At 51.8% G+C, this 25,558-nt stretch overlaps 11 protein-coding genes across 11 annotated transcripts; 6 read left to right on the top strand and 5 right to left on the bottom strand.

Annotated features, from left to right (window-relative positions):
- Positions 1-202: 202 nt before the first annotated feature.
- On the bottom strand, positions 203-1,211 carry SCP_0408630 (hypothetical protein; the record flags this gene model as incomplete). The annotated part of the gene is made up of 3 exons (XM_027757591.1): positions 203-283; positions 327-968; positions 1,026-1,211. The coding sequence occupies 3 exons, from the start codon at positions 1,209-1,211 to the stop codon at positions 203-205; spliced, it is 909 nt and encodes a 302-aa protein (XP_027613392.1).
- Positions 1,212-4,090: 2,879 nt separating this feature from the next.
- SCP_0408640 (UBC-like protein) lies at positions 4,091-5,400 on the top strand (the record flags this gene model as incomplete). The annotated part of the gene is made up of 8 exons (XM_027757592.1): positions 4,091-4,124; positions 4,187-4,263; positions 4,326-4,337; positions 4,392-4,541; positions 4,605-4,626; positions 4,679-4,720; positions 4,778-4,880; positions 4,941-5,400. 8 exons carry the CDS (start codon positions 4,091-4,093, stop codon positions 5,398-5,400), a joined length of 900 nt encoding a protein of 299 aa, XP_027613393.1.
- Positions 5,401-5,664: 264 nt separating this feature from the next.
- On the bottom strand, positions 5,665-8,361 carry SCP_0408650 (Pre-mRNA-splicing factor sap114; the record flags this gene model as incomplete). Its single annotated transcript, XM_027757593.1, has 7 exons — positions 5,665-5,940; positions 5,996-6,467; positions 6,521-6,932; positions 6,990-7,412; positions 7,469-7,788; positions 7,843-8,149; positions 8,217-8,361. The coding sequence occupies 7 exons, from the start codon at positions 8,359-8,361 to the stop codon at positions 5,665-5,667; spliced, it is 2,355 nt and encodes a 784-aa protein (XP_027613394.1).
- Positions 8,362-8,512: 151 nt separating this feature from the next.
- SCP_0408660 (54S ribosomal protein L31, mitochondrial) lies at positions 8,513-8,998 on the top strand (the record flags this gene model as incomplete). The annotated part of the gene is made up of 4 exons (XM_027757594.1): positions 8,513-8,562; positions 8,617-8,731; positions 8,788-8,913; positions 8,966-8,998. 4 exons carry the CDS (start codon positions 8,513-8,515, stop codon positions 8,996-8,998), a joined length of 324 nt encoding a protein of 107 aa, XP_027613395.1.
- A 1,229-nt stretch (positions 8,999-10,227) lies between these two features.
- On the bottom strand, positions 10,228-11,538 carry SCP_0408670 (Protein CMS1; the record flags this gene model as incomplete). The annotated part of the gene is made up of 6 exons (XM_027757595.1): positions 10,228-10,257; positions 10,306-10,406; positions 10,477-10,746; positions 10,804-10,878; positions 10,933-11,083; positions 11,158-11,538. 6 exons carry the CDS (start codon positions 11,536-11,538, stop codon positions 10,228-10,230), a joined length of 1,008 nt encoding a protein of 335 aa, XP_027613396.1.
- Positions 11,539-11,767: 229 nt separating this feature from the next.
- On the top strand, positions 11,768-12,935 carry SCP_0408680 (3'-5' exonuclease eri1; the record flags this gene model as incomplete). The annotated part of the gene is made up of 6 exons (XM_027757596.1): positions 11,768-12,025; positions 12,089-12,241; positions 12,298-12,474; positions 12,530-12,637; positions 12,694-12,795; positions 12,855-12,935. The coding sequence occupies 6 exons, from the start codon at positions 11,768-11,770 to the stop codon at positions 12,933-12,935; spliced, it is 879 nt and encodes a 292-aa protein (XP_027613397.1).
- Positions 12,936-13,494: 559 nt separating this feature from the next.
- On the bottom strand, positions 13,495-15,772 carry SCP_0408690 (hypothetical protein; the record flags this gene model as incomplete). Its single annotated transcript, XM_027757597.1, has 15 exons — positions 13,495-13,497; positions 13,552-13,599; positions 13,664-13,710; positions 13,765-13,923; positions 13,981-13,997; positions 14,057-14,163; positions 14,212-14,273; positions 14,333-14,379; positions 14,433-14,542; positions 14,598-14,764; positions 14,820-14,872; positions 14,924-15,111; positions 15,163-15,207; positions 15,260-15,446; positions 15,504-15,772. The coding sequence occupies 15 exons, from the start codon at positions 15,770-15,772 to the stop codon at positions 13,495-13,497; spliced, it is 1,509 nt and encodes a 502-aa protein (XP_027613398.1).
- A 1,727-nt stretch (positions 15,773-17,499) lies between these two features.
- Positions 17,500-20,047, bottom strand: SCP_0408700 (predicted protein; the record flags this gene model as incomplete). The annotated part of the gene is made up of 8 exons (XM_027757598.1): positions 17,500-17,644; positions 17,695-17,825; positions 17,907-18,460; positions 18,522-18,666; positions 18,724-18,813; positions 18,860-19,057; positions 19,127-19,541; positions 19,791-20,047. 8 exons carry the CDS (start codon positions 20,045-20,047, stop codon positions 17,500-17,502), a joined length of 1,935 nt encoding a protein of 644 aa, XP_027613399.1.
- A 464-nt stretch (positions 20,048-20,511) lies between these two features.
- SCP_0408710 (Mog1p/PsbP-like protein) lies at positions 20,512-20,927 on the top strand (the record flags this gene model as incomplete). The annotated part of the gene is made up of 2 exons (XM_027757599.1): positions 20,512-20,528; positions 20,582-20,927. The coding sequence occupies 2 exons, from the start codon at positions 20,512-20,514 to the stop codon at positions 20,925-20,927; spliced, it is 363 nt and encodes a 120-aa protein (XP_027613400.1).
- Positions 20,928-21,431: 504 nt separating this feature from the next.
- On the top strand, positions 21,432-23,163 carry SCP_0408720 (hypothetical protein; the record flags this gene model as incomplete). The annotated part of the gene is made up of 7 exons (XM_027757600.1): positions 21,432-21,461; positions 21,511-21,636; positions 21,707-21,961; positions 22,015-22,381; positions 22,442-22,641; positions 22,689-22,904; positions 22,960-23,163. The coding sequence occupies 7 exons, from the start codon at positions 21,432-21,434 to the stop codon at positions 23,161-23,163; spliced, it is 1,398 nt and encodes a 465-aa protein (XP_027613401.1).
- Positions 23,164-23,687: 524 nt separating this feature from the next.
- Positions 23,688-24,739, top strand: SCP_0408730 (predicted protein; the record flags this gene model as incomplete). Its single annotated transcript, XM_027757601.1, has 6 exons — positions 23,688-23,750; positions 23,816-23,884; positions 23,936-23,977; positions 24,032-24,079; positions 24,134-24,526; positions 24,584-24,739. The coding sequence occupies 6 exons, from the start codon at positions 23,688-23,690 to the stop codon at positions 24,737-24,739; spliced, it is 771 nt and encodes a 256-aa protein (XP_027613402.1).
- Positions 24,740-25,558: the final 819 nt, after the last annotated feature.

Here is a 25,558-nt window from a genome sequence, read left to right on the forward strand (position 1 = left end):
ATCACATCAAAAACGGCAAGTCATTGTTCGAGGGAACATACAAGGATATAGGATGCAAGAGTCAAATACAGCGTAGGATAGGTAAGCAAGACAACAATAACGAAGGCGAGATGAGCAAAGCCAGAGATTCCTCGTATAACAATAGCATATCAAGAAGATCGTCGCCAAAATCGCCTCTCTTCTTTCAGCGGCTTCGGTACCTCTATCCGACGCTGGCAATATGGACAACGTCCAGACACACGGACGAGCCACGGGTCGACGCAAGTTTTCTGGTGCGGAATTCCTGTTAGCGGAATATATGTACACGAAACGGAGGTGGAACTTACGTGGAACGCGTGTCCACAACCTAACAGCCGCAATGGCTGAGGGCCCTCTCCAGAATCTGCCAGGGCCACTCGGTGTGTATCATCCTGCCGCGCAGGTTCGACCTGGACTTCCTGAACCGCCCCGGCATCAGTATCCCCATTCTGGTCCGCTTCTGCATCTGCACGAGCGTCAGCTAACTCCTCAGCGCTCTCAGCGCCCTCTTCGGGAATAGGGAGTATCCTCTTCGGCGCCTCAAAATCCATGAGACATATCCCGCAGGTCGATCGCTGTCCCTCGAGTCTGACCAGCGGGTGCTCCCCGCGCTCCCATAGATCCTCCCATGCAGCCTGCGCGTAAGCCCTATTTCCTTGGACATCCTCCTTAGAACCTTTTAGGGCATTGATATCCTTGCGCTTCCTCAACGAACGGAGGAAGATGAAGCGACGCTTGAGCCCCGAAGGTGAAGGCCGTATAGGAACTAGGCATCCTGGAGGATAAGCGTGTGTGGGGGAGGGAACTGTGATAAGACTGGTGCTCTCAAAAGCGTCTTCCGGAGGAGGAGGTATGTAGAGGACAAGGGGAATGCGGTCCACCCTGGATTGTGTCAGTTTGCCGGGGACGGCTTTGTCCGTGCGAGCTGACCTGACGCATATGCGATATGCCTACGAAGCGGTGAGTATTCTAATAGGAGAAGCCATGACACAACTGATGTTACATACAGGGAGGAGTAAGAGTTTGATGAACCTTAGGTAGAGAATGCAGGCAATCGCGAAAGTGACCCAGGAAAGATGGGGTGCGGCGAGACGACACCTGTAACTATGCGAGTATATCCCGATTACTGCAACGGCGAACCATACAGTGGCGAAGATTGATGAAAGATTGAACAACCTGAAAGTAAATAACATGGTGAGTGACCCGCTTGGTTTCTCTGCATTCAGCAGTGAAGGGACGATTGAATGACGAACAGAATATGTAAACGGTCAGAATGCACGCTGATACGGGGCTGTTGCCTGGGTGTCCGATGTGTTGCACGACTCGCAGAAGATATGGTAGCAGCCGTTGGGCCTGATCTTGTTTGTACCCCACCTGGACGGCCCGACTCTGCATCCTGCTGAGCTTGACTGAGAACGAGATTAAATTGTGATCGGTTTATCGATCGTTTTATGCACTTACGCGCGCCGTTTCAAATGCCTCTGGAAAGTCCAGTAGGATAGATAGCAGAGAAGAGCAATCCTCGGAATATATAGTATGTTCCATACACCCAGAAATTTACAGGTAGCCCATTCGGTAACGCCGGGAGTGTCAGGGCTTTCGTGGCCTCCAAGCCCGGCCATGGTAAGGATGATCACTACCTGCCGATACGAAGATCGAGATCAGCGTCATTGTGCTAGGCAAGCCAATGCAGCCCGTTATATAAAAACAGAGTCCTCGCACGGCGAACGCTCTACTGCGCTCCGAGACAAGCAGATCAGGGATTGCTGTCACGTACCTCCGTGAGACCAAATGAGAGTTCCCAGACGAGAGAGACAAGCTTTCTTCGCGTTGCTCTGGCTCTCGCATCGGTGTGGCCTCTATATCCCAAAAATACCAGGACCTTCCCGATCACCGAGTTCAACCTAGATGTCTGTCCATCAGTGGTACGCTCCTCCTGCCTCGGTGCCTGAGGTATGCCACTCGATTCTGCGTGTGAGCCTTGCGTTCTAGGCTGCGCAGATTCTGGAGTGGTGATATTGGATACACCGCTGCTGCTGGTAGCATCCATGAATCAGGTAAGCCGAAGAGAAAGTATACTGGTAAGGCGAGGTATTGCTGAGGGACGACCGCATAATGTCGGCTCTGGTCCGTAGTGTCGGTACATACATGGCAGAACCCAGAACAGCCACAGCTGTCACTATTGCCGCCTAAAAGTGGTCACCAAAGGCACCTGTACCTGGCGCCTACAACTTAGCGCTGACACGATACCGCAGTACACGGAATGGTCAGGATGGACCCGAAGGTTGAAGCAGAGTGTCAGTTTGCCCACAGGAGACTATGCAGTAGCACAATTAGTATACGTTCTTATGTACCTTCCTCAACCAGCTCCTGCAAATATTGCTCCTGGTCATCATGCATCACGATCATGCCTGGTAAAATCCTATGAAAATCCTGCCTCTCAATTATACGCTGGCCTTGAGGAGGCTGCGTACAACACTTGTCTCTATCTGGGAAGTCCCCTTGTATAAATATTGGCGCGCTTACACTACGTATGAAAGGACGAAATTGTGCGTCGACGTCTATGTCTTGGTCAACAGTGAGACTGAACAGTCGAATCACCAGGGCACGAATCGCCTTTGCGCGAAACACGATGGCTTTTTGACCGTCGGACTCGGCTTATACACGTGAAATAGTCCTCATGCCAGGCAATGGCGGCTTACCACCAGACGCAACAGGCAGATGGCAGAGAGGGAATTGTCTTAAAGGCGTCTTTCCGAGCTTCTTGATGCGCACTCGAAAGATAGTTTTTCTGACAACAGGATATGTTCGGCCTGAGACACCAGCGTGACAGGGTAGTTGCCACACATGGAAGGTGATCGGAGGATAGTAAAACTGTCCTCCGGGTGGCTAGTCATTGCAGTTAAACCTTCGTTCACCAGGCCATTGCCCGTCGTGCCTGTAAACGGGACCGCGATGCAATCGGTCTTCTCTTGCTCGGTCTTCTTCGCCTCCATGCGGCATGCGAAGGTAGCTCATCTTCTGGAGCCGGAGAGTGGATAGACGCAATCCTCAGAGACTCATTGAAAAGTTGAAGGTGTGTTCACACATTGTCGCGATCAGCAAGTCCCGGACAAGGGCGAACACACCGCTATATGACCTTAGATACACTCAACCAAAGAAAGACGTCGCACATGCATTGCCAGGCCCGTAGCTCCACAGGAACGATCATCGAGAGGTGTCGATGCAGCAGATGACCAGAGGAGCTCATATATAGCTGATACAGCGGGAGTCAAGAGGCAGCTGACCGGGCCATTATGAGGTGTCGCGCGTGCACAATGGGATGACGCAGTGGCAGCAAGAATCATCACTGCCTTGAAATATTACTGTTAATACTGACGCTGCTCAGTATTGATGCGCGGTGCAAGTAATGTAGCACAGCATGAAAATAAGTGACATTACAGAAGGATATAAGGACTACTTGTTGATGATGCCGCCCAGTCTGCGCAAGTGGTAGTTGATGGTAGACTTCTGCTGCTTTCCAGGCATGGGCTGTAGAGAGCAGGTTAGGTTGTAGCCTGTAATGAAACCGCTGATGCGTACTGACCGCCGTCCGCATGCAATCGTACAGTGCCCTGGCTGCATCCTGACACGGTCCAGCGGAATGAAGATCGGAAGTGGCTGCCCAGCAACCCAACATAGCTGATAGCTGTACATAGCACGGAGTAGCCTTGACCTCTGTCTGCATGTTAAGTGCCCTCACACGGTAACAAGAATGTGACGAAACATACGCTTTCGTGGTCTAACTTTGAGCCTCTGAATATACATGGCAATGAGATAAGCTGCCAATACTCCCCTTCAACGGATACCCAGGTCGTTATGGATGCAAGACACCAGCCGACCAGTGCAGGAATATTTTGAGTGGAAGGAGCGGAAATGCTTCACTTTCCAAAAGCGGTATGTCGCGTGTGTCATGTGCTTCCACGTACATTACACCGCGCCAAGCGCCCAGAGCTACATCTGAGACTTTATCCTAGACACTCACTTGCAATTGACATTTCAGTTGCACCTTCTTTCATTTTCATTTTTCGCAATGGCTCGCGCAGGTTTCAACAAGAATAATTCAGGTTTGTGCCATGTCGTTCAGGCCACTTCCAAGGTCGCTCATTCGATATTCACATGCTTCCAGCCGTCAAGCGTATCATGCAGGAGGCACGAGAACTGGCCAACGATCCGTGCACGGATTATTCTGCTGCACCTCTGGAGGTACTGTAGCATTGCTACGATGCGTTTCGAGTCATTGACATTTATGCTCTGTGCGAAAATAGGATGATATCTTCGTAAGTACCGGCAGCCAGTCTATGAGAGTGCAGGCAAACTGACTCTGCATATAGGAGTGGCACTGTACCCTGCGTGGTCCGCCAGGGACCGAGTTTGAAGGTGGCTTGTATCACTTTCGCATACTCCTTCCAACAGAATACCCCTTCCGCCCGCCGTCCATCATGATGCTGACCCCGAACGGTCGCTTTGAGCTGAATACTAAGGTTAGTTTTATTTTTATTTCATCAACCGTTACAAAAATAGGAACGTAACAACCCTGTTCGAAGATATGCATCAGTTTCACAAGTTGTACGTGTCACTTCACCGCTGTAATACTCATTGGTGATCATGGCGTATATAGATCACGAAGAGCTGTGGCAGCCAGCCTGGGGTGTTCGCACAGGTGAGGCCCTTACGTCGCGACGAGCATTGTGCTGCTAAACAGATAACCTCTTCACAGCAATTATTGGGCTTCAAGGCTTTTTTCCGCTCAAGGGTACAGCTGCCGTTGGTGTCGGTGCCCTTGAATACCCAGCTTCCGAGCGCAGGCGGTTGGCGGCCCTGTACGTCCTGCACTACGACCTTCTGTCTCATTTCCCCCTTCTGACCACATATACATACAGCTCAAGGGACTGGGTTTGCCCGACATGCAAGCAGCCAAATCATCAGTCCCTCCCCGATCCCGCTACCACGGGATCATCATGTTCTTCCGATATTCATCCCTCCGAGACACCGGCTACTGTCTCGGACGTCACGCTTACTACAGAAGACGTCCCTCTCACGCCTACATCTCCAGATAGTTCTGCTTCTGTCGCAGTCTCTCCAGTTCCTATCCTAGCACCCACCCCCACACGCCCCATAATCCCAGTCAACGTCATTGTATCTCCCAAGCCCTCTACCTCGCAGCAGGTGAAAGGGTCTCTCCAGACCGAGGTTCAACGGCTCGGACAGGGTCAAACGCCGCAGGACCCTGCGCTTGCCGTTGCGATGAGCTACCCACGTCGTCCGCCTGTCCTGCTGGATTTGGCCATCTGCGTGTTGCTCGTCTTGGTGTTTGCTCTGATTATCAGGAGGATCTTCTGAGACTGGCTGCGACGGACTCGCACTTTTGCTTTGTTATTTATAACCGTGCTTTGCGTGTGGAGTTGTGTGTATGAGTGGTGTAATTTAGATGTCTTCCTGTCAATGGATTTTGCATGCGCAGATAATGTGCCTCTTCCTTCGCGCTGGTACGCATATATGCCTTGCAACGGCTACCGGATGACAAGAGGAAAAGCTAGTCTACACATTGATACGAAGTAATAAGGATTACGGCCACGAACTAATTGAGATAGCAACCTAGGCGCGCTACTTTTTCTTCTGATCCCTGAGGCTGAGAACCACGAGATCTTCATCCTCCAAATTGTACATTGCAATGGAGTGTGCGTTCGTCAACATCTTGCCCGCATGCGCCAGCCGGATTCTGGAGATCGGCAAGTTGCCGGCGTGCTGCACTATGCGTTCGCGAAGAGTCGACACCAACAGGTTGAGCGGCAGGTCGGGGATGGTGACCACGCGGCCATCGAGCTGCCAATCGGGCTTCGAGGGGTCTTTCGGAAGTTGCACCAGTAGAGAGATTGGATGCTACACATATCCCAGTTAGTAGACATATCGAGCCACAGATGGAAGGACCACTCACCGGGTGCATACTGATCCAATCCGCTTCGGGGTACAGCTGCCCGCCAGGCAACTTCGCGACCCTCTGTCTCTTGGCGGGCGGGACTTCGTCGTTTGAACCTTCCATCTCATCCGCGCTGCGCACCGTTCCCACCTGAGGCGAATTTCCGCCAGGCATCGGCGATCCAGCGAGCGCAGCGACACGTGAGGGATGCATCATGGGCGCAGTAGGAGGTGGCTGGTAACCGAATGGCTGCGGCGCATCCAGACCTTGGTAATGGAGAGGAGGGAGCATGACGGGAGCGGGCTGGGGATACAGGGATGCTGGTTGCGGGCCTGAGGAGATTGTTGCCGCTGAATACGCAGAATCTGCAACGGGAACACCAGCTTGCATAGGGGGCTGGGGGAGGGATGCTGGTGGGGGAGGTAGAGAGGTCATCGGTGCCGGGACGGCAGCAGGTCCTATACCTGGACCGATAGCGGCTGCATCTTGCCTGCGATTGAACCGTGAGCCCATGCTGAACCCAACAAGTAAACAACCACTTACGGTCCAAGACCCTTCGCCCGATGAATAGCGGCAATTTGTTCGTCGAAATTAACGTTCGTGGAGAACTTGTCGAGCGTGTTCGCCTTTGATGCAGTGTGACCATCCCAGACGACCTTCTCCCTTTCTCTCCGCCGCAGCCTCTCCTCCTCCTCTTCCTTCTTACGCTTCTCCTCGTCGGCTTCCATACCGAAGATATCCACACGCGTACGTGCAAGATTCTTAAGCGACGACACGACATTCGCTCCACGTTGCAGCTCCGATGCCTGAGCTTTGCGAGCTTCAAGAGCATCGCGCTGCGACTTCCACCGAGGATCAAGTAGCTCGATACGCATGTGCTCTTGCAACTCGTCCACTGGGATCTGCTGACCACAGATACTACACGTCGTCATCTTCTCACCACCCTTCTTGCTGACTGAAATGTCCATTTAGTCCAGGACGTCAATAGCGAAAGAGCAGTATTAAGGCTTACGTTTAGGGACATAATCCGTCCTGATCTTCATGGGTGCACCTGCATCCAATGAGCTTGCTTGGATGGCCCGCGCTCTCTCAAGCTCTCTGACGCGCTCCTCTTCCTCACGCCTCTTCCGCTCTTGCACCTCCCTGTCTTCATCATCGCTCTCTTCCATCACCGCACCATCTTCGCCTCCTGCGCCGGCACCACCGACAGCAGCAGCGGCCTCAGCTTCTGCAGCAGCTTGACGCGCCCGGTGTGCTTCGACGTCCTCAGCCGTAGTCTCCATAATCATCGCAGCCATCCTCTTCTGAGCGAGTGTCATGCTCTCCACTTCTTGCACGCTCATTGGGGGTGGAAGCTCAGATGCAGCGTCGGCAGCAGTGAATTCGATAGTCTGCACGATGGCATAATCATGCCAGTCAATCTCAGCAAAAGCGACTGTTAGAAAATGTGTGAGTGTGAAAGGACTTTGCATGAGATAACGAGATACGTACTTCTTTCAGCCTCTTTGTCGTCTTCCCGCTTCTTGTCCTTTTCTCTCTTGACCTGCTCCCACCTTGCACGCTTTCTCGCAAGCTCCAGATCCTTCCACCGCGCACCTTCTCGAGAACGCTCCTTGAGCTGCGTCAATGTCTCAGGGCTGGGAAGAAGAACCTTCGAATATTGTTCAACAAGCCGATTGAAATAGCCATAGAGAGAATGTGAGGGTCGCAAGAAATCAAACTGATAGTTCCGCCCTTCCCTTGCGGACAGCGAGGCGAAGAACGAATGACCTCGTCGAGCGGTAAATAGCGCGGTCAGCTTCATGATGTCCCTGCAGCATACGACGTTCAGGACCGCCACGGAAATCAGGAAAATAGTAACTCACAAGTCAATCGCACTGATATTGGGAATGTTCAAGATAAACTTAGGAATGGGCGGCTCAATGCCATTATCCACTTCCCGCACCTCTGTAACACTCTCCATCGGCACCTTTTCCTCCTTGGGTGCATTGTCATCGTCGATCTCACCCCGCACTACCTTCTCCATGCGATTTCTATAATAAGCATGGTAAGGGTCGGCGGGGTTGAGGAACGAGAACTTTGGGTCCTGACGCTGGTTCTCGCGAATTTTGTCCTCGAACTGGGGAGGATTTGCCGACCTTGCGACGAAGAGTGCTGTTCGGTCAATCACAGCTGTTTCAGAGACAAACATTAGTACTCGTACAGAGCCTACAGTGGAATATTTCGGGGGATTACTCACACTTGATCTCCGGGGGCGGTAAGATAAGTCCACTAGCGAATTTTGGCTCCCTGGGGACGCCGTTGAACTCGTTATGACCGTTAATTGCATGTCCATTACCATTCATCCCGTGTCCGGGAGCCATTTGAATCTCCACAGCGGCCATTGTGGAAGCAGCAGGAGTGAAAACAACGACGCAGAGGTGAGAAGTAAGAAGCGCCCGATACTACGTCGCGCGTGCACTTAGCGCCACCGGCTTAGTCAGCACCTTGTCTGCACCGCTTGGAGTGGATACTAACGGTGAGCAGACGACCAACATGTTCGGAGCTTTCAGAGCGACCCAGCCGACACTCGGAGGTCTTCTCTGGTAATTCTATTGCGAACTGCATATGTTTTCGAGCCGCTTAATTTTATTTTACAGGAAGGTCCCATGGAGATTGTCACCAACCCGTAAGGCCAATGTCCGGACACGACTGAAGAGAGTGGACTCGGTCATCGAGGCCGTTAGAGTCAGTGGGGTCCAGTGTGCTGCATTGGTGAGTAGATCGATTGCCGCTTGACCGCGGCAGCGCTGAGTGTCTTCGCTGGTTAGACGAAAGCTCTCGAGCTCCCGAAGGAGAGCGAAATGCCTGCGAGGGATAAGTACACCGTGTTCACCCGTCATGCTCACTACAGGAACTACCGCAAAGGTATCCATAAAGTGCCCAAGTTTACGCGGGTGCGTCGTGGCTGGCCATTGCACAATGCGCGAACACTGACACACGCCTCAGTTGACGTTGAGGACAAATCCAAAGGGTTTCTAGTCTTGGTTCCCTGCAGCTTCTTGTAGCGTATATATTTCCACTATAATCTATTGGCATGGCACCGTCTGGCGATTTCCAAGTGCTTCCCCGTCGATCCTCCAGAATACCAAGGATGTAGCTCAGATACGCATCCCTCGTTCGAGTGAAGTCATGCATGCTCACAGCTAGCAACGTGCCTCGAGACTCTTCGTGACGTCTCTGATGCCTGGTCCATCCTGGTGAGCGCCCGTTTACTTCGTCGCTATCTTTACCTGGGCCCGGCGCCGTACTCTATCGCATGGTTTCCGCAGCAAAGAATGTTCAACTCCATAGCTGCTTCCTGGATACTTGTTAAGATCATGATCCTCGGCGTGCTAGAGTTCCGGATGATGTCACTGTTTCCCGGTTTCCGTTCTTCGCGCTCGAAGTGTCAGCCTCAGAGGACGCCTCGTATCTCCGGGGTAGGGCAACACGCTCAACATCCACCCCAAACCATCTTTGTTCCACCCAGACTTCGCATGAACGCATACCCGACCCCCTCCCCCATAGGTTCGCAATCACTATATTCAATGGGGCTCGACGATGTGTGTGGAACCCATCACCCGCAGGCCACGTCTCGACGGTCAGTTGAACTGAAGTCTAATGGATGACTCACTGTGGGGTAGAGACGTCTCTCATCTGGCGGATGTTCCAGAGTTGGCTGCCAACTCACGGACCTCTGTTTTTTCCTGGGCTCGATCCATGCTAGTGGATCGGAATTCATTGCATCTTCACCGCCGCCGAGAGTCCTTGCACGATAAGTTACCACATCCGGTAACGCGATTTCTGATCGATCGCCTAGTGCTCGACCTGGGTTGCGCTCTGTCGGCAGTGAACAACGAATTGCGAGCGGCATCTCACGAACATGGTGTCGGTGCTTGTATAGACAGCGAACCAAGTGGTCAAGCTAGTGATGGCGCACGCTCTCTCAGGGACCGAGAGCTCGCCTGTATGCAATGTGGGATCCTGCAAATGAGGTTTCCCCGAAAACTTCTCATGGATAATTGTCTGAACAATATACAATGCTCGACTATGGTCACTTTAAGCGGGAATCATACGTAGTGAGTCTAATGGGAAGTATCGGTTGCAGATCGTCAGCGATTATGTTGCATATACGTTAGCTACAACCCACTGAGGATCGACGGGAGTGAGAAGGATACCGACGTAGAGAATCCGACTTGTCCTCACCATGCTGATGACGACATACGTTCTCACAGCAAGACCAGCCGTATCTTCCCCTGCTTCAAACCCTGTAAGACTTTTGGCGCGCCCAGAACGGTCTTGAATACCTCATCTCTTGTCTCGGGAATGTCTAGGACGCAGCGCTTCTTCGCGTCTCGGTAGGACATGTCGAGGATAATGTGTGTCAAAGCTGACGTCGACAGCGCATCTGATTGGCACGACGAGGGAAAACAACGATGAGAATAGAGATTAAGTGGCGCACGATGACACCGACTTACCGGTGTCGCACAACAACTTCCCGAGTCGTCCTGGTGTGCCCACTGCGGCCGCCACCTTGGTGCGTCTCAAATAAGCGACCTGATCCTCTACTTTGATGTGTCTCGCGAACAGCTTGGCGATCTCACCGCCCTTATCTCCTCGCAGTCTTTTGTCCTTAAGGACCCTGACTATGTCTGCCACCCGCAGGGCTGCCCCAGCTACAAAGATCAGCGTCGGTGATCCGCTGAACTTGGGCCTCTGCGATAAACGAGTACGCAGTGTGGGAACCACTATAGTCAGGCGGTGTTATTCACGGGGGACAGAAGAGAAAGCGCGCGGTAGCTTACTCTTGGCTATAAAGTCCACCAGCTGGTCGAGATTGCGCGACCCCGTCCATGGAGTCGTGTCTGCGATGGAGATCTCTTCCTGATCGTCAACATTAAAGGGGATCTTCGGTAAGGAGAGAAGGAACTTACCAGGTATCTGGATGTCGGCGAGCTCGACGCCGGACATCTTCGAGAATGTCTTCGCCTGCATGGACGACATGTAGTCTGCCAATAACACGGGGGGCTGAGCCGCCATTGAGGGGGGCTCAATGGGCTCTACCGTCTCAGCCAATTTGCGTTTCTACATGTTTGCGGAGTGATACGAGCACCAGCCTGAGAAACACACATGGCAGGCGGCGGAATGAATTTGCAGACCTTGCGCTCCTTCTCCTTCTCCCTACGTTTCCGCTTCTTCGCAGTTGTGGCCTGATCCGCACCCTCTTGCGCCGCGGCGCCCTCGCCTTCCTCTTCTGCGCTCAGCAAGCCACTGATGTCGTCGCCGTCCGGGGTCAAATCTTCGTCCTCGGACATGGCGACGAGATCGTCCGGGACGAAGTCATCATCGAGATCGTCACCTCGCTGCCTGCTCATCGTCGCGGTGGTCAAGAGGAAGTAGAGGTGTAGCAAGAAGGGGTCAATATAGCGCAAAGAAGTATACCCGGGCCCAGTGGGACTTGGAGAGAAAGAAAGAGCACGTGGCGATGCAAGAACTCCGGCCAACTGCTGGGAGATCTTCGCCAGGTTCCCTGTCTCCATGATCTCCCTCTCTTCCCTCTCCGACCCCTTCTCCAAAATCCTCGTCTTCCTATAGGTCGCTTGCGTCAAGGACTTGGAAGAAGTCTTTCCTCTGACACGCGCAGCCAATGCTACCGTGAGCACCGGCGCGTCTCTCGTTCATCTCTACGAAATGGATGCAATTTGGCCTTCATCTTGGGCTCTGTTTGCCCAGTGCTGTCTCCCGCTGCTCTTAACTGTCGCTCTTCTCATGTCGTGTGCCTCTCTCTGGCCTCGGCGTCTTCCATCGTGTGAACACCCGAAGCACGGTGACAGCCCAATCAAGCTAGTCCAACCTTGTTCTCGGGCATCTTCAGCAGAAAGCACTATCGACTTGGACTCTACGGGGATAAGTGAATCCCAGAGTGCTCCACGAGGTCCAAAGCAGCCATACGATGCGTTCCTGGTTCTCGATGTCGAGGCTACCTGCGTGGCCGGTGCCAAGTTTGACTATCCAAGCGAGATCATTGCAAGTGCCATGCGTCGCGTTCTCTGCCTGTTATCAGAAGAGACTAACACTGATGCAAAGTAGGAGTGGCCCGTTTGTCTCCTGCGTTGGAAGGATAAGGATCGCAATGAAAGAGCACGCGTGCTCGAGATAGTGGACGAGTTCCGAAGTTTCGTCAGACCCACTTGGCGGCCCCAACTGTCGCAGTTCTGTACTGATCTGACTGGTATTACCCAAGTTCGTACATCGATTCTTTCGAGTGAGAAGTGATTAAGGAATGCTTGCATGTGTAGGAACAAGTAGACAGTGCGCCGACTTTCACGCAATTGATGGACATCTTTAGAGAGTTTATGGAGAGACATGGTCTCATTGAATTCGAAACGGGCCGACGGCTCATACGCTTCTGTTGGTGCAGTGACGGACCCTTTGACATACGCGATTTTGTGGTGAAGCAATGTTTCATGTCTAAGGTACGGGTAGTAATTCGATGCATGATATATGGAATTGACTACTGCGGACCTGTAGATTTCCATGCCTGCATGGCTTAGCGGTGACGTGCTAGATGTGCGAAGCGCAGTCGGGGAATGGTATCTCACTACGTCTCGACGTTGTCAAGAAAAAAGATATATTGAGGTGAGCAAACTCTGGCTAAAGTGCGTGCGACGCTCTTGAGACATAGCAAATCGCAGTGTGCCTTTCCGATGCCGAAACGTCTTTCGATTTCTATTCCTCGCCAATTGCAAGTGCTCGGTCTTTCACCGTTTCAAGGCCGTCAGCACAGCGGAATGGATGTCTGTCTTGTCCTCAAAATTTTTACTGTTCGCGAAATTGACGGAATAAAATTTTCTAGGTCAGGACACCCGCAATATCACCCGCATCGTTATTGAACTCGCTCGGAAGGGTGTCAAGATGCAGCCGAACACAGCCATAAATCCCAACAAAAGATGGCGTTGGATGGGCAAACGGGGAAGGGTAGTGGAGGGTTATTATTAATGGCCAATATCCGACCTCGCGTTTGGTGCTGAAGCGGCACCAAATGGTGCACCCAAACCGTGTGCTTATTTCCCATGCGCACTGCGCTTTCTGCCTGTCCACTAACTGGCGAGTCCTCGAAAAGTTTCCCGCGATGATCTGGGAGGATCAGTGGCTCTCGACCTCCCACCACCAGAGTATAGCACCCGATTGCGTCATTGGATACTCCCACACTGTACGGACACGAGATGGTTAACCTTCTCACACAATGAATTCTCCGTGGATGTGAATAGAGATTATATTTACACAAAATTTTTCCGGTACAATCGCCGCCTCCTCGATTACAGTACTAGGTAACAATGTTGCATTTCGACTGCTAGGAAGGCCATATGCGAATGATTGATACAGTGAGTTAGACATAGTGACAAGCAATGAGGGTGAGGAGAGGCATCTGATAGTCTATTGGGGCGGCGTATGAGCCTGCCATGACGCCATCGCCGGTCGTACGCGCCGTTCGTTCACTGCAAGGGGAGCGCAATCAGTACATGCTAGACAGATTGTTGTCAAGGACTTACGAAGTCCCAGAGAGTACCAAAGCACGGAATTCCAGCCTCCTTGCACCCCTAGATTGCGCGGGGCGTGTAATCAGCGTAATCTTACTGGCTGTGGTGAGGAATATCTACCCACCTGCATCATCTCAGAGTTACCGACGTAGTTGGAAGTGATGAACACGACTAGAAGCGCCAGCGCTCAGTGTTGAACGAGATTGATGCAACAGTGTCTCTCACCTTCCGCCTTCCAAGAGTGGTACACCTCCTTAAGGATCTTCATGGTGTCTGGGCGGCCGCCTCGCTCCCTGCTGTCCCACAAAAGAAGGCGTTCTGGCCCAATGTTGCGGTGAATGAGACCACTGATAGTAGGACCGAAGGTCTTCTCCTGGTCAGAGCCTGAAAAATCGCAAGGTCAATGCCTATGACCACGGACGGGTTGGGAAGCCAGTGTACCTATCCAGATCAAGAACCTAGAGAGCGTTGAGTATCAGTCTAATGCCTGTGGCCGCACGGCGTGATTGGTACGCACCAGTAGGGTGACTGAATGCATGTGGCTAGGGCGGCGCCAATACCGGTACCCGTGCAAATACGAATACCGCGGTGGTAGAGAGTCGAAGTATTGGAGACACCAGCGAGCTGTGTGACGTCGGTAAGAAAGCTCGAACCCACGACATTCGAACTAACCTTCAGTTCCCGGGTCCAGATCTTCCTTGGTGGGTCATTGACGAGACTGCGAGTGAAGTCACCTGAATATCGGGACATCAGTATGCACCCCTTTCAATAAGCTGAACAAATGTGTGCGAACCTTGCACACCGCAGATCAAATAGTGGTACTTGGCGTGTGTACCCTCTCTGAAACGGACAAGGATGAATAGGTACCTTGGCCAAAGTGGGAAAGTACTCACGAAATGACACCAAAAGCATGGTACTCTTTGACAGCGCTACGGCTGATCCGAGCAAGAAGTCCTTGCTGCATGCCACGCTCAAAGCGCAGAACTGCGACCTTGGGGGACGGCTAGACCAGGAGAGGTAAGCTTACGGTCTGAACGTGGCCGACAAGTTGCACATACAAGCTCGACGTCGACCTTGACATGCCTCGTGCAGATCCAGGGAAGGACAATCCAAGCTGTCATCCCGATGACAAACCAGAAATCCTGCTGCTTCGCGACGTGTCTGCCGTTCATAGCCCACTTCTTGGTCTCGGGGTCCCAGAGATCACCCATGATTGTGAAGATCCCTGACAAGGAGAGAGTGTTATGCGAGGACCTCACGTGGGGGAGGTTGCTACTCACAAGTAAGTCCCAGTCCGGTCCAGCCGAAGAAACGGTGGTTGCGCTCAAATACGCTAGGGACAGAACTCAGCGGTGCGAACATCTACACAGAAATACTGGCGTACTTGTGGTGGGTGTTGCGGACGATGGGGAATCCGGCAATGGCAGCGATTATGAGAACAACGTTAGCGGCCAGACCAAACACCAAGATTGCGTCGTGTTCATTGTAATGGTTGCGATAAGTGTCGACGATCCTGAATGTCAACCAGATAATCCCAGAAATCGCGCAACCGGAGTGAATGCCACCAAGATGCTGTTATTACATGTCAAACTACCAAGGTAGAACGACAAGTGGTCGACTTGCCTGCAGCACTGAAGTGCAACCCAACCGCCACCACAAAGGCGTCCACTGCAGACAGATATCGATATAAGATGGACATACATCGAATAAATGTACAAACCTTAGCAAATAGCGTGTTGACGAAGATATACAAACAACGTCCGAAAATCTCATTGCGAACCAAGAAGGACACGTTGAAATTCGCCACGGCCATAGCGGAACCGTACTTGACCGCGTAAGCCCAGTGACCGGAGACAGCGAAGCCGAACATTATTATGTTAACAGAAAACGCGATGGTGAATAATTTACTGGAAAACATCAGTAAGTGTGTCTGGACAGATCACCAGGGAATGTCCGTTACTAACCGGTAAGTGTTGTACCAGAGTTGCAAGATGATCCATTTGGACGCCTTCTTCTTCGGCGGCTTGCTGGGGGTCTTCGGCGGCGTCTGCTCTTTCTTAGCCTCGGAAACTGGGAATACGCTCGCGACGGCGAGCTCCTTCTCGTCCTTAGGAAAAGTCAGAGCCTGCTTCTCGTTGTATATGAGGTCCACCGGGGACGAGTGCACGTCGAATGTACCCTTCTCGGCGTCATCGTACGCTGGGGCGAGGACCTTTGGAATCTCAGACGACATCAGGGCAGAGATGCTGTGGGAGCAAGGGCTGCGTAGGGAGCTAACACGGGCTGTGCAGTGAAAGAATGGGACGGGGTTTCCGACTTGAACAGGATGACTTGCTTCACCTTTTATGCATCCCAGAAATTCGGAATGGACCTATTCGGGACAGTGCGTGTGGATACGCTTTCGGGGCGTTCCACAAGGTAACTTAGTACCGGAAAATGGAGATCGGAGAAAAGGAACTGCCATCCGGAGAAGAGCCAATCTCTAGAGTTCTACGCAGTTGAATCAAGTTTGTGAGGAGTACGATAGTCGGCGTCCGAGAGATGGTAACTGACACCGAATTGCCTGCGAACCAAGATCCAGGCTGTTAAGTTCCGATTTGTCCAGTACGTTCGAAAGCGTTTCCACACGTCCTCTGCTCAATCCTGAGGCCTTCTTCGGTAACCGGTGAAACAATACAGATATTTGCTGCCACAAGCTGAAAGCAGGAACCCTGTAGGTAATCCCACCATGGGCTGCGAACAGCGCACTGTCTAAAATTTTGGGCTGACAGTTTATTTGATTAGAGCTGATGATGGCGATGAACGAATGAATGCACATGGAACTACAACATACCTTCCCACTGTGAGCGCCTACCCCCACGAATACGACAGGTAGACACTCTATGACACGCTTCAATGATAATGGGTACTCGAGACGACTCGAGAGCGTGTCGAAACAGGGTCCCCACCCAAATTTCTTCGCACGCAAACACTGCAGGTGGTACTACTGCACGGTGCGCCTATGCCGCTTTGTTAACAGTGAGAACTGGCTCGAAAAGTGCATCAAGCACGTTCCACGGAACTGCGTGTCCATCTACGTATGGGATGCATACCGACATTGAGAGAACCAACAAAATTCTCACGTTGGCATCTGGGTGGAGAATTTCGACGTATTAATAAAAGTAACAGTGCAATCACTGGTATACGCGTACTCACGCATTAAAGCGATCGAAAGGTCGTCGGCACCGGATAGAGAGGCTTGGCCCCGTTACCTAGATCATCCAGATTCCTGGTATAATTAGAACTGGTGTTGGCTAGTTCGCACACTCACCAATGCCATGATTGACAAGCTTGCAGAGTGGGTACGGTTTGGAAAAGCCGTTTTCGCGGGTCTATCTGCAGGCACGCAGAGCATCGCAAGCAAGCGGTTTCCCATGGCCCTGTCAAACTGAACACTGCTTAGTAGCAGGGGTAAGTCATGATCATACCACCGGCTCTGGAGGACTCGTGTCAGAAGGGGACGACGAAGAGCTCGTCAGAAAGTTGGAATGGATCTTTCAGCGTCAGTTTGGATCCGGGAGGACTTAATTCTCGGAAGCTTCGCTTTGAGGAAGCACCACCATATTTGTATTGAGCGGGAAGTCCTCGGCTTCGCCCGCAGACCTCATGCAGTATCCTCGGGATGCCAGCGCTCGGCGCATCGTTAGAACAATCAAGAACTACCTGTTAAACAACATTCAGGTTTCCCAACGACTGCCGCTATCGGCTGCATCTCATCATGGCGTCAACGCACGCACTTTGACGGCTTCTCGCCAAAACACGCTTATCATGACGATGCACGAGGAACGGACACGCGCGACAAGTAACATAACAATACAAATTCCACACCACCGTGGCTATGTAGTATGAGACAGCAGGATATATCAGGTACACAGAGGAGCAGAAATTTCCAGGCCATAAATAATGTGTGAAAGAATCGAGTCAATTCGCCTCGGCGACATCCCGCAGGTGTTTCAGCTGCTTGGACACCTCTTCCTTGAACATGAAGATATCGCTGCTGTTCTTGATGATGGCCCGCATGGTCTCATCTTTCAGTCGGTTCACCTTGTCTACTTGCTCTCGATATCTGTCGACCGATCAGACGAGTATGCACCTTAAGGTAGACACGATACGCACGCAATCTGTAATGCCTGCATTCGAGACTTCACTCCTACTCCATTGGCCATGGCAGATGTTCTTGCCTGCGCCAAGTCCCTTTCTAGGCGAGAAGCCTCCGCATTACTCACCAGCGCTTCTTGCTGGGCCACCTACGGACGAGAAAATAGAGTTAGAAACCAATCCCAGGATAGCTATTGGATGAAGCAGGAACGAGGAAGGAAACGACATACCTCGCGTAATTCATCCGCCTGATCGCTGAGCCCGTTGACTTTGTTGCTGATCTCCATGACTTCCTCGTCCATGTTTTCGCATTCCAGTGTCAGCTGGTCCAACTCGTCATCTACCTTGATCCGCTCACTCTCCACCAGAGCTCGCTCTGTTCTTTTTATCTCCGCTACCTTGCTCAACGTTGGCTTCACGACCACTCTGATGTCAGGTCCCGAGAGGAGATTCTGGGGATTCGCTGCCGCCGAGTTGAGATCGAGCGTGAGATCGATCTCTTCCAGCGGTGGAGGGAGAGGGGGAAACAGTCCGAGGTTGGAAAGTAGATTGTTGTACAGGTCCAGAGCCTCCTCTGCGTCGGATACTTTTCGCGTCAATGACACCTCGAGCTTCACGACGGCCTGGTTTGTCTCCGCGATCTTGTGCTTGAGAGTCTCCACATCACGAGAAAGTGTCTCATGTTCAGTGTTCATCCGAATAACCTCCTCAGGCGTCAGGTTCTGAACCTTGACAACGTCGGCGAGCCTCTGTTTTTCCGCCTGCAACTTCTCCAAACTTGAGACTTGAGAAAGAACAGCCAGTCATTGAGAGGACTTCTATCTTGATAAAAAAGAAGTTCATACCGGCATTGGCGAGCTCGGCCGTCTCTCTTTCCAAGAACTTTATCCGTTTCTCCTTCTGATGTTCACATCGCCGCAGAATCTCCTCGAACTTTGCCTTGTCGCGCTTGATGCGAGCGAAGTCCTCTTTTAATTTCTCGATAGGTGCCTGATCCACGGGAGGGAATTAGTACAGTACGATACGTTACGTTGTGACTGCACATACAGGTGACTCAGTGAGCATCTCCAACTCATTCTGGACTTGCATGGACTGCTCTTTACTCTCATCTAACTCTGCGACAACTTGTCCGTCTTTCTTGGCTGTCGACTGGGGTGAGCAGGGATTACAAAAATCGTAATACGACTAACTTGCCATAGCGTTCTTCGAGGATCCTCTCCTGCTCCGGAAAGGCATCTTTACCCTCAAGGAACACCGCATAAGAGGCTATGTAGTGGTCCATCGCAAGCGCTTCATGGTGGTTGATATCGTCGAACTGTTCCGGTACTACTGATGAATTCTGTAATGTCACATCGTCGCTGTCCACGTAGTGCATGCGCATCTAATTTCGCAATGTCAATCGCCAGCTTGCGACTTTTCTGAATGAAACCGAGTACATGAGATGACTGACCCTGCCCGTCTCCGCTAACCAATGCAACACACCCAACAAATGTGGCCATGAGTGTGGCGTTGCTGGTGTAACGATCCATTTAAGGTCAATTTGACCAACATATGGGTATCGGAGAGCCCTTAGCGGCTGCAGAAATTGCTCTTCGAGTCGACGATCCAACTCAAACGGCCACGATGAGTCCAGCAGAGTTACAAGACGCTCAAACACGCTGCGAAAGTCCTTGTTGCTGACGTTCTGCAGGATCTGTGGTGGCACATCGTATCCATTGCTGAGCAACCATGTGACGATGTCTTGGCGCATTCTAGCTTGGAACTGTTTATCGCGCAGAGGGCGGGTGTCCTTTGCGGATCCTTGGCCGCCTGGGAGGGGACCAATTTGAGCTCCTCCTGCCCACATGGAGCCCCTGCGTGTATTGCTATAGAAAGGGGATGTTTCAACACCGTTAATTAGAGTGAGAGAGTCAAGACCAAATATAAGCTGGCGCATATGGCGTTCGTGATAGCACTCGTGCATTTTACAATGACAACCGAGGTGCAACAAACACCCTGCTCTCGATTGGCTATTCGCACTCTCAGGCCTACCGCAAGACATCAAAAGCAACCGTGCACTTCAAGACAGCCATGAAGCGTCATTGCGCATAACATATGAGTTGAAGTTGACTCACTTGTGCATTGGTGTCCTACCAAAACCGGGCTTACTCGCGCTTTGCAAGAGCGGGTTGAGGTTCTGCGAGCGCATCATGGAAAGTCGCGGATTCGTTCCCGGAACCTGTGGCATTGGGCCTCTTAGTGCTGGGCCCGCCATAGACATACGCCCGTGGGGTGTTGGTTTCTTGATGGTAGACGGTAGTGGGATGTTGGAGCGACCATTGTTGGGCTCGACCACGGACTGCATGGCGGAGCGACGACCAAAATCGGTCATGGAAGGAGTACAGTTAACTGACTGTCAAGTCTCTCGGACAAATTTCAGGTATAGGCCCAGCAATGCGCAGACAGTCGCGCAGCAGGCATAGTTCGGAGTCAAGACCCAAAGTGCGAACGCGTTCTGTCACGACCACGTGAGTATATCACGTGACTAGCCATACAGAGGCCGCTCTGTCTGACGGGGCCGGGACTTACCACTTTACAGCGCCTCATCACTTCTATTACTTTCCCAATGGCTGCTTCCACATCGCGAGGTCTATTTGGCGGCGCAATAACTGTCACTCTTCCCCCCGATCTGATAGATGCCTCGTACGTCGCTATCCCATCGCTTAGGGCATTGTCTGAGAATTTGCAGCGATCTCCGTCAGGTTCCTGACACTCAGGAAGTATTTCTCTACCCGAATTCCGGCATCAGTATAATTGTCGAAATATTGCAAAGCGTCAAAGCAGAAGATTTGCTCGATGCCGCCAGGCGAGTTGTATGATGAGTATGAGAACCACCTACCCGCTGACAACTCCTTGTTCTCGACAGGGTCCACTTTGATGCTCTCGCATACGACAACAGCTCTGAGAAAGACGAAATACTTCAAGTGGAGCAATTGTCTCAGGACACTAGTCATCAGATGCCGGCACCCGTTGTGCTGAGCGGCACGCAGGCCGTCCCGAAATTCAACAGCACAGCTCCAGACAGGATTCGTGTCCTCCTGGCCGTCTATCGCGTACAGAGCCACAATCTTGACCTTGTAATGACTATGAACGTCCCGACGGAGACCCATGACGGTGGAGCCGTCAACAGTGCCGATTGGGCAAACGCACAGGATGTGTTCCTCGTCGCTGCACGCTCGTTGAAGATCATCGACTATGGTCTTTTCGCTTAGGATGTATGTGATCTCGGATTTCTCTGTTTCTTCGACTGACTCCGACCACCGATATGCTGGCTTTTGCCGTTGTGGTGGATTGGTCAGTTCAGGCCTTCTTCCGTTCTCTCTGAATGGTCATGAACTTGAGGTTTTATCATAGTGCGTGACTGAATTCCATATTCTACTGTACCGTACGTCGTGTCTCATTATGCGCACACACGGCATTGGTGATGATGATTCAATCATGAGGGAAAAGAATACTGCGAGATGTCAGCATACCACTATTAGAGGATGTTTTTCACTAGTTATCATACTCGTTGCAGCGTAGAGGATGTGCAATGGAAAAGCCTCTTTGCCGTGGACACACACTATGGGGAAGCACTGCGGGGTAGCCGCCACCGGCAGTCGCCGGCGGAGTTCAACCACAGCCCGATCGCTACGCGAGCTTCAACAGACGCGCTTCCATTACTGTGCCGAGCACTGCATCAAAGTCTTTTCCTCATCTCTTGTCCATCTGCAGTGATGTCTTCGCTCGAATCGCCGTTGAATTCGGTAAATATAGACGTCTGTCTAAGCATAAGCGTTTAATAAATCTGCACAGGCTCACCAACACGCGGCCAATGCGGACGATTTTGCCGCTCAAGGACTACTCATTCCAGCCTTAGAAGAACACACAAAGGCTGGGGAGGCTTTTCTTGCATGTGTTGAGGCTTCACACGACGAGAACGTACGTACTCCAACTCGTGCCGACATACGTTGATGTTCAACGAACTTTCTTTCTGAATGCGATATCTTAGACCAAACGAACCCTGAGAATGTTGTACAATGATCATGTCAAGGCGACAAAGGAGTTGCACCGCAGGATTTCTAAATTGCGGGAAGAAAACAAAGACCCCTTTTTGCCCCAGAAGCCAAGCGCGAATGTGCCCAGTCCTGCTGTTGCTGCTTCTATCGCACCTGCCCCGACGCCTTCACCACCCCCACATGTTCGCAATCGTATGAGCGACTCACAACAGACGGTGGACGAGTCCTTCATGTTGCTTGGACAGAGGGTGAGCTTACTGTACCGCTATTCATGTATCTGTTCTGATGCGAGTATTGCTAGAGTGACTCGGGAGATCCTTTCAACCAATTCTGGAAGATAACTGAAGGGATGTTAGACTATCTCTCTCAACCAGTAGCATTCGCAACGGCGCCACTTGCCCCGCCTAGTGCATCTGCACACAGGCGGCATGGCGGTAGAGACCCGAGTTCAAGCAGCGACACCGACGTTGAAGACCCGATTTCAAAGAGGTTGTCTCGGGGTATAGGATTGGTGAAGGCTGCGCGGTCCAAAATACTTTCCCGACACGATTCTTCGGCCACTGCGTCTGATTCTGAAGGAGGACGCGCCGCTGGTCCTAGCACTTTCGCGCCGAAGCCACAGCCTGACTATCGAGATGATTGGGATGATGACGTTGATGCAGATGAGGGTGGGATATCTTTTGCTTCAATGCATGAACTGTCCTACCGATGTCTCACTCCATACTCAGATGATATGGCGGACTCGTTTTGCCTGATACCCTCTAAATCCAATACTGCAGCTACAATTGTTCTCAAGAATGAGAACGCTGCCCTGAAAGTCGAGTTGGAGGAGACGAGGACACAAGTGGCCTCTATGGAGGGTATACTGAAGATGCGCCAAGAGCAGGACCAGCAACTACGAGATAGCATCATACTTGCCCGAAAAGAAGTAGGTAATTGCAGAGAGCGTTGCTGCTCATGTTGACTTTCTCTCAGGCCCACCGGGCTATGATATCCTCGACGATGGTACCTCGGCCAGTACCGGCGGGACAACCCACTGTCGACCTCACGTCTCTCAACCTCAACGTTCCACCCGTTCCACCACCAGTGGCTGCGCTCAATCCAGGACGCGACCGGGAGGCGCAGCTCGTGCGCCGTGTGCGAGAGCTCGAGGAAGAAGTACGCGCGGTCCGTGCAGAGAACGAGAAGCAGGTTCGCACTGACTGCCCACGCCCGTCTGGCTGCACGACTGACGCTATACGAGCAGAAAGCGATGATCGTGCGCTTCCGCGAGCGGTGGGAGAAACTCAAGGAGTCTGCGAAACGGAAGAAGGAAGCGAAGGCTGCTGCCGAGAATACTTCTATTGTCGGCGACCGCATCGATGAAGAACCGGAAGCTGAGGCGGAGGCCGAGAAGGACGACCTGCACCCGCGAAAGCAATCCGAGGGTGGTGGGGCTGTATCGACGTGAGGAGTCGTTGAATTCTAGATAGGTCCGAACAGCGGCTACATTCCCTTGATTTTTTCCTTCACAACACATGTCTTACTAACTTCTCTGTGCTGTGTCCATATGGGTTGTTTGCAAATGGACCCAGATTTTCAGTTCTCACAGTGGCATGTCGGACAATTACAAAATGGTCATTGGCCGGTTAGGCACCCAAGACGAAGTTCCTCGACCAATTCATGCATGGACAGCAGCACAATCAGCTCAGCGTCTAATAGCAACGGGCGCTGAGCTAGGGTTCATGCACTAAATCTTCAAGTTACTTCCGAGACCTCCAAACCTCGTTCCGAAAGTCAGTTCAAAAGATGGCTAACATCATTCTGCTCAGGACTAGAGGCTGCAATCCAAGTCAAGCGCATCCGACGCGGAAGAGCGGGTCTGATCGGATTGGTGTTTAGACTGCTGCCATATGGCTGCGGAGGCGGTCGCAGCGTACATTCTTGCACAACCACTTCATGGTCCATCTTTCCTGTCCAATCTAATCTTCCGCGATGTTTGATTTCGTGCGCAAGAAAAAAGACAAAGTCGAGAAGGCCGACCGTTTTCGGACGGAGGTAAGTCTTTGGACTTCTTTAGAGTGTGGTACCTTGGGATACAAAGTAACGCCGATGGAAAACAGACTGACGTCAAGAACGTCCATCGTAATGGTTGTTTACGTCCTTCCGAATACTCGAAGAAAGTCGGAAAGGTATGGTGCGTTCACTGTTCCCAGATTTGATGCTGAAATTGGTGGCTCCAGAAAAGGTCTCGGTATTTTAGCGTACCATTCGTCAAACACGAGGTAACGTACCGTTCAGAGGTATGGATCGATCGGTACTGAAGGCGCACTGCACAGGATGCGTTGACAGGAAGGCAACCTAAACGATCGCGAAAGAAACCACAGGTAGACCACCAGCGTATTTTGTTGTGTTTACTGTGCCTTATTCGTTCTCGTCAGGAACATCGAGGGCCTACATTTGACGTTGACCGTGATGACGAACGCCGTGAACCTGATAAGCCGAGATACGCACGAGCTCGGGATTCATCTTGCTCAGCAGCATCCTCCTACGCGATCCGCAATCCATTCCGGCAGGATTCGGCATATTCGTCCACGCTCGCTAGCCATGATTCACTCCCGGACTGCCTATTGTCGCCGGAAAATCTGCGATATGTTCCCAGTCATGTTCCTTTCGTCGTCAGTCCACACGGAGAGCAAGCGGATGTTTTCTTCCCTTTCGAGCACTCCGACTTGGAGAATGCCTTTCCAGCTCTGACGAACCCTTCTGCCGAATGGGCTATGCCATCGCCTACGCGGGGGATTGTGGAGAGACGATCAGAACCATCGAATGCTGTAAGTCTGTTGAGTCTTCCTTCACCAGAGGGAACTCCTAAACTTCACAATGAACAGGAATGGCCACAGGGCGTAGTCCACCCCCTCGATAGAGCCACGGGTGTTTCGCTGACGCCTGGCCGTGCATCGGCAGATTATCTGCAGGTAAATATACCCGGAAGCACGATGAGTCCAATTCCAGTACCGTGCCACAGTTTGTGGAGCAGGTTGTAACGCATACATGAGTGATTATACCGAGGAGACACGGACGGGCGCTTCTTCTTCAACGCGACTCGTATGGCGGATCTGTGATTGTATCGGTAGCTCACACACTGTATCTGTACTATCGTTCCACATTCAGAAGGATTCATTCTGCGGTAGACATTAAATTCAGTACATAGCGGGGAGGCGCTCTCGCAAGAGCTCTGCACATCGACTAAAACGTGAACCAGCCGTAAGCGCTAAGCACAACGTCTGGCTTACCGAGAGCACCCCGCCGGATTCCGTCTGAACAGATTCTGCTGAAGCCTGAAGGGTGTGAAGCATTCGGTGATGCTGGAAGGGATTCAGTGGACTTCGTGTATGAGGTTCAGTGCAAGAGGCCCAGGTAGCCTGAACATGCACTGAGACTGAGAGGGTTTCGTAGTACAGTCTGAAGACTTATAGCCTGAAGCTGAAGGCTCACCTCAGGCTGTAGGCTGGAAGCATCTGGGATGGCAGTCTACTTATAGTGGTGGCTTCGCCGGAAATTAAATAGATTAAATGAAAATAATTCGAGTGACATCTACAGTAGATGTCGCCCAGTACTTGTAAGATTAGCCTCCCAAAGGCAGACTGCAAAATCAGTCATATGAGAGGTGGGAGGGACGGACTGATATGGCTGTTTAGTACCTTTGCCAAGAATAAGAGACGAGACGTACTCCTGCAATTGTTCGAGGAGTGTGCCCAGTTAATTCAAACGCGAAACTAGCTGTTGGTGCTGACGATCCCACTGTACTCCAAGTTGATGCTGGCGTTCTTACTGTGCTAGATCCTCCTGGTGTTGTTTGATCT

Source organism: Sparassis crispa (genome assembly GCF_003851025.1).
Source record: "Sparassis crispa DNA, contig_000003F, whole genome shotgun sequence".
NCBI classification, from domain to species: domain Eukaryota; kingdom Fungi; phylum Basidiomycota; class Agaricomycetes; order Polyporales; family Sparassidaceae; genus Sparassis; species Sparassis crispa.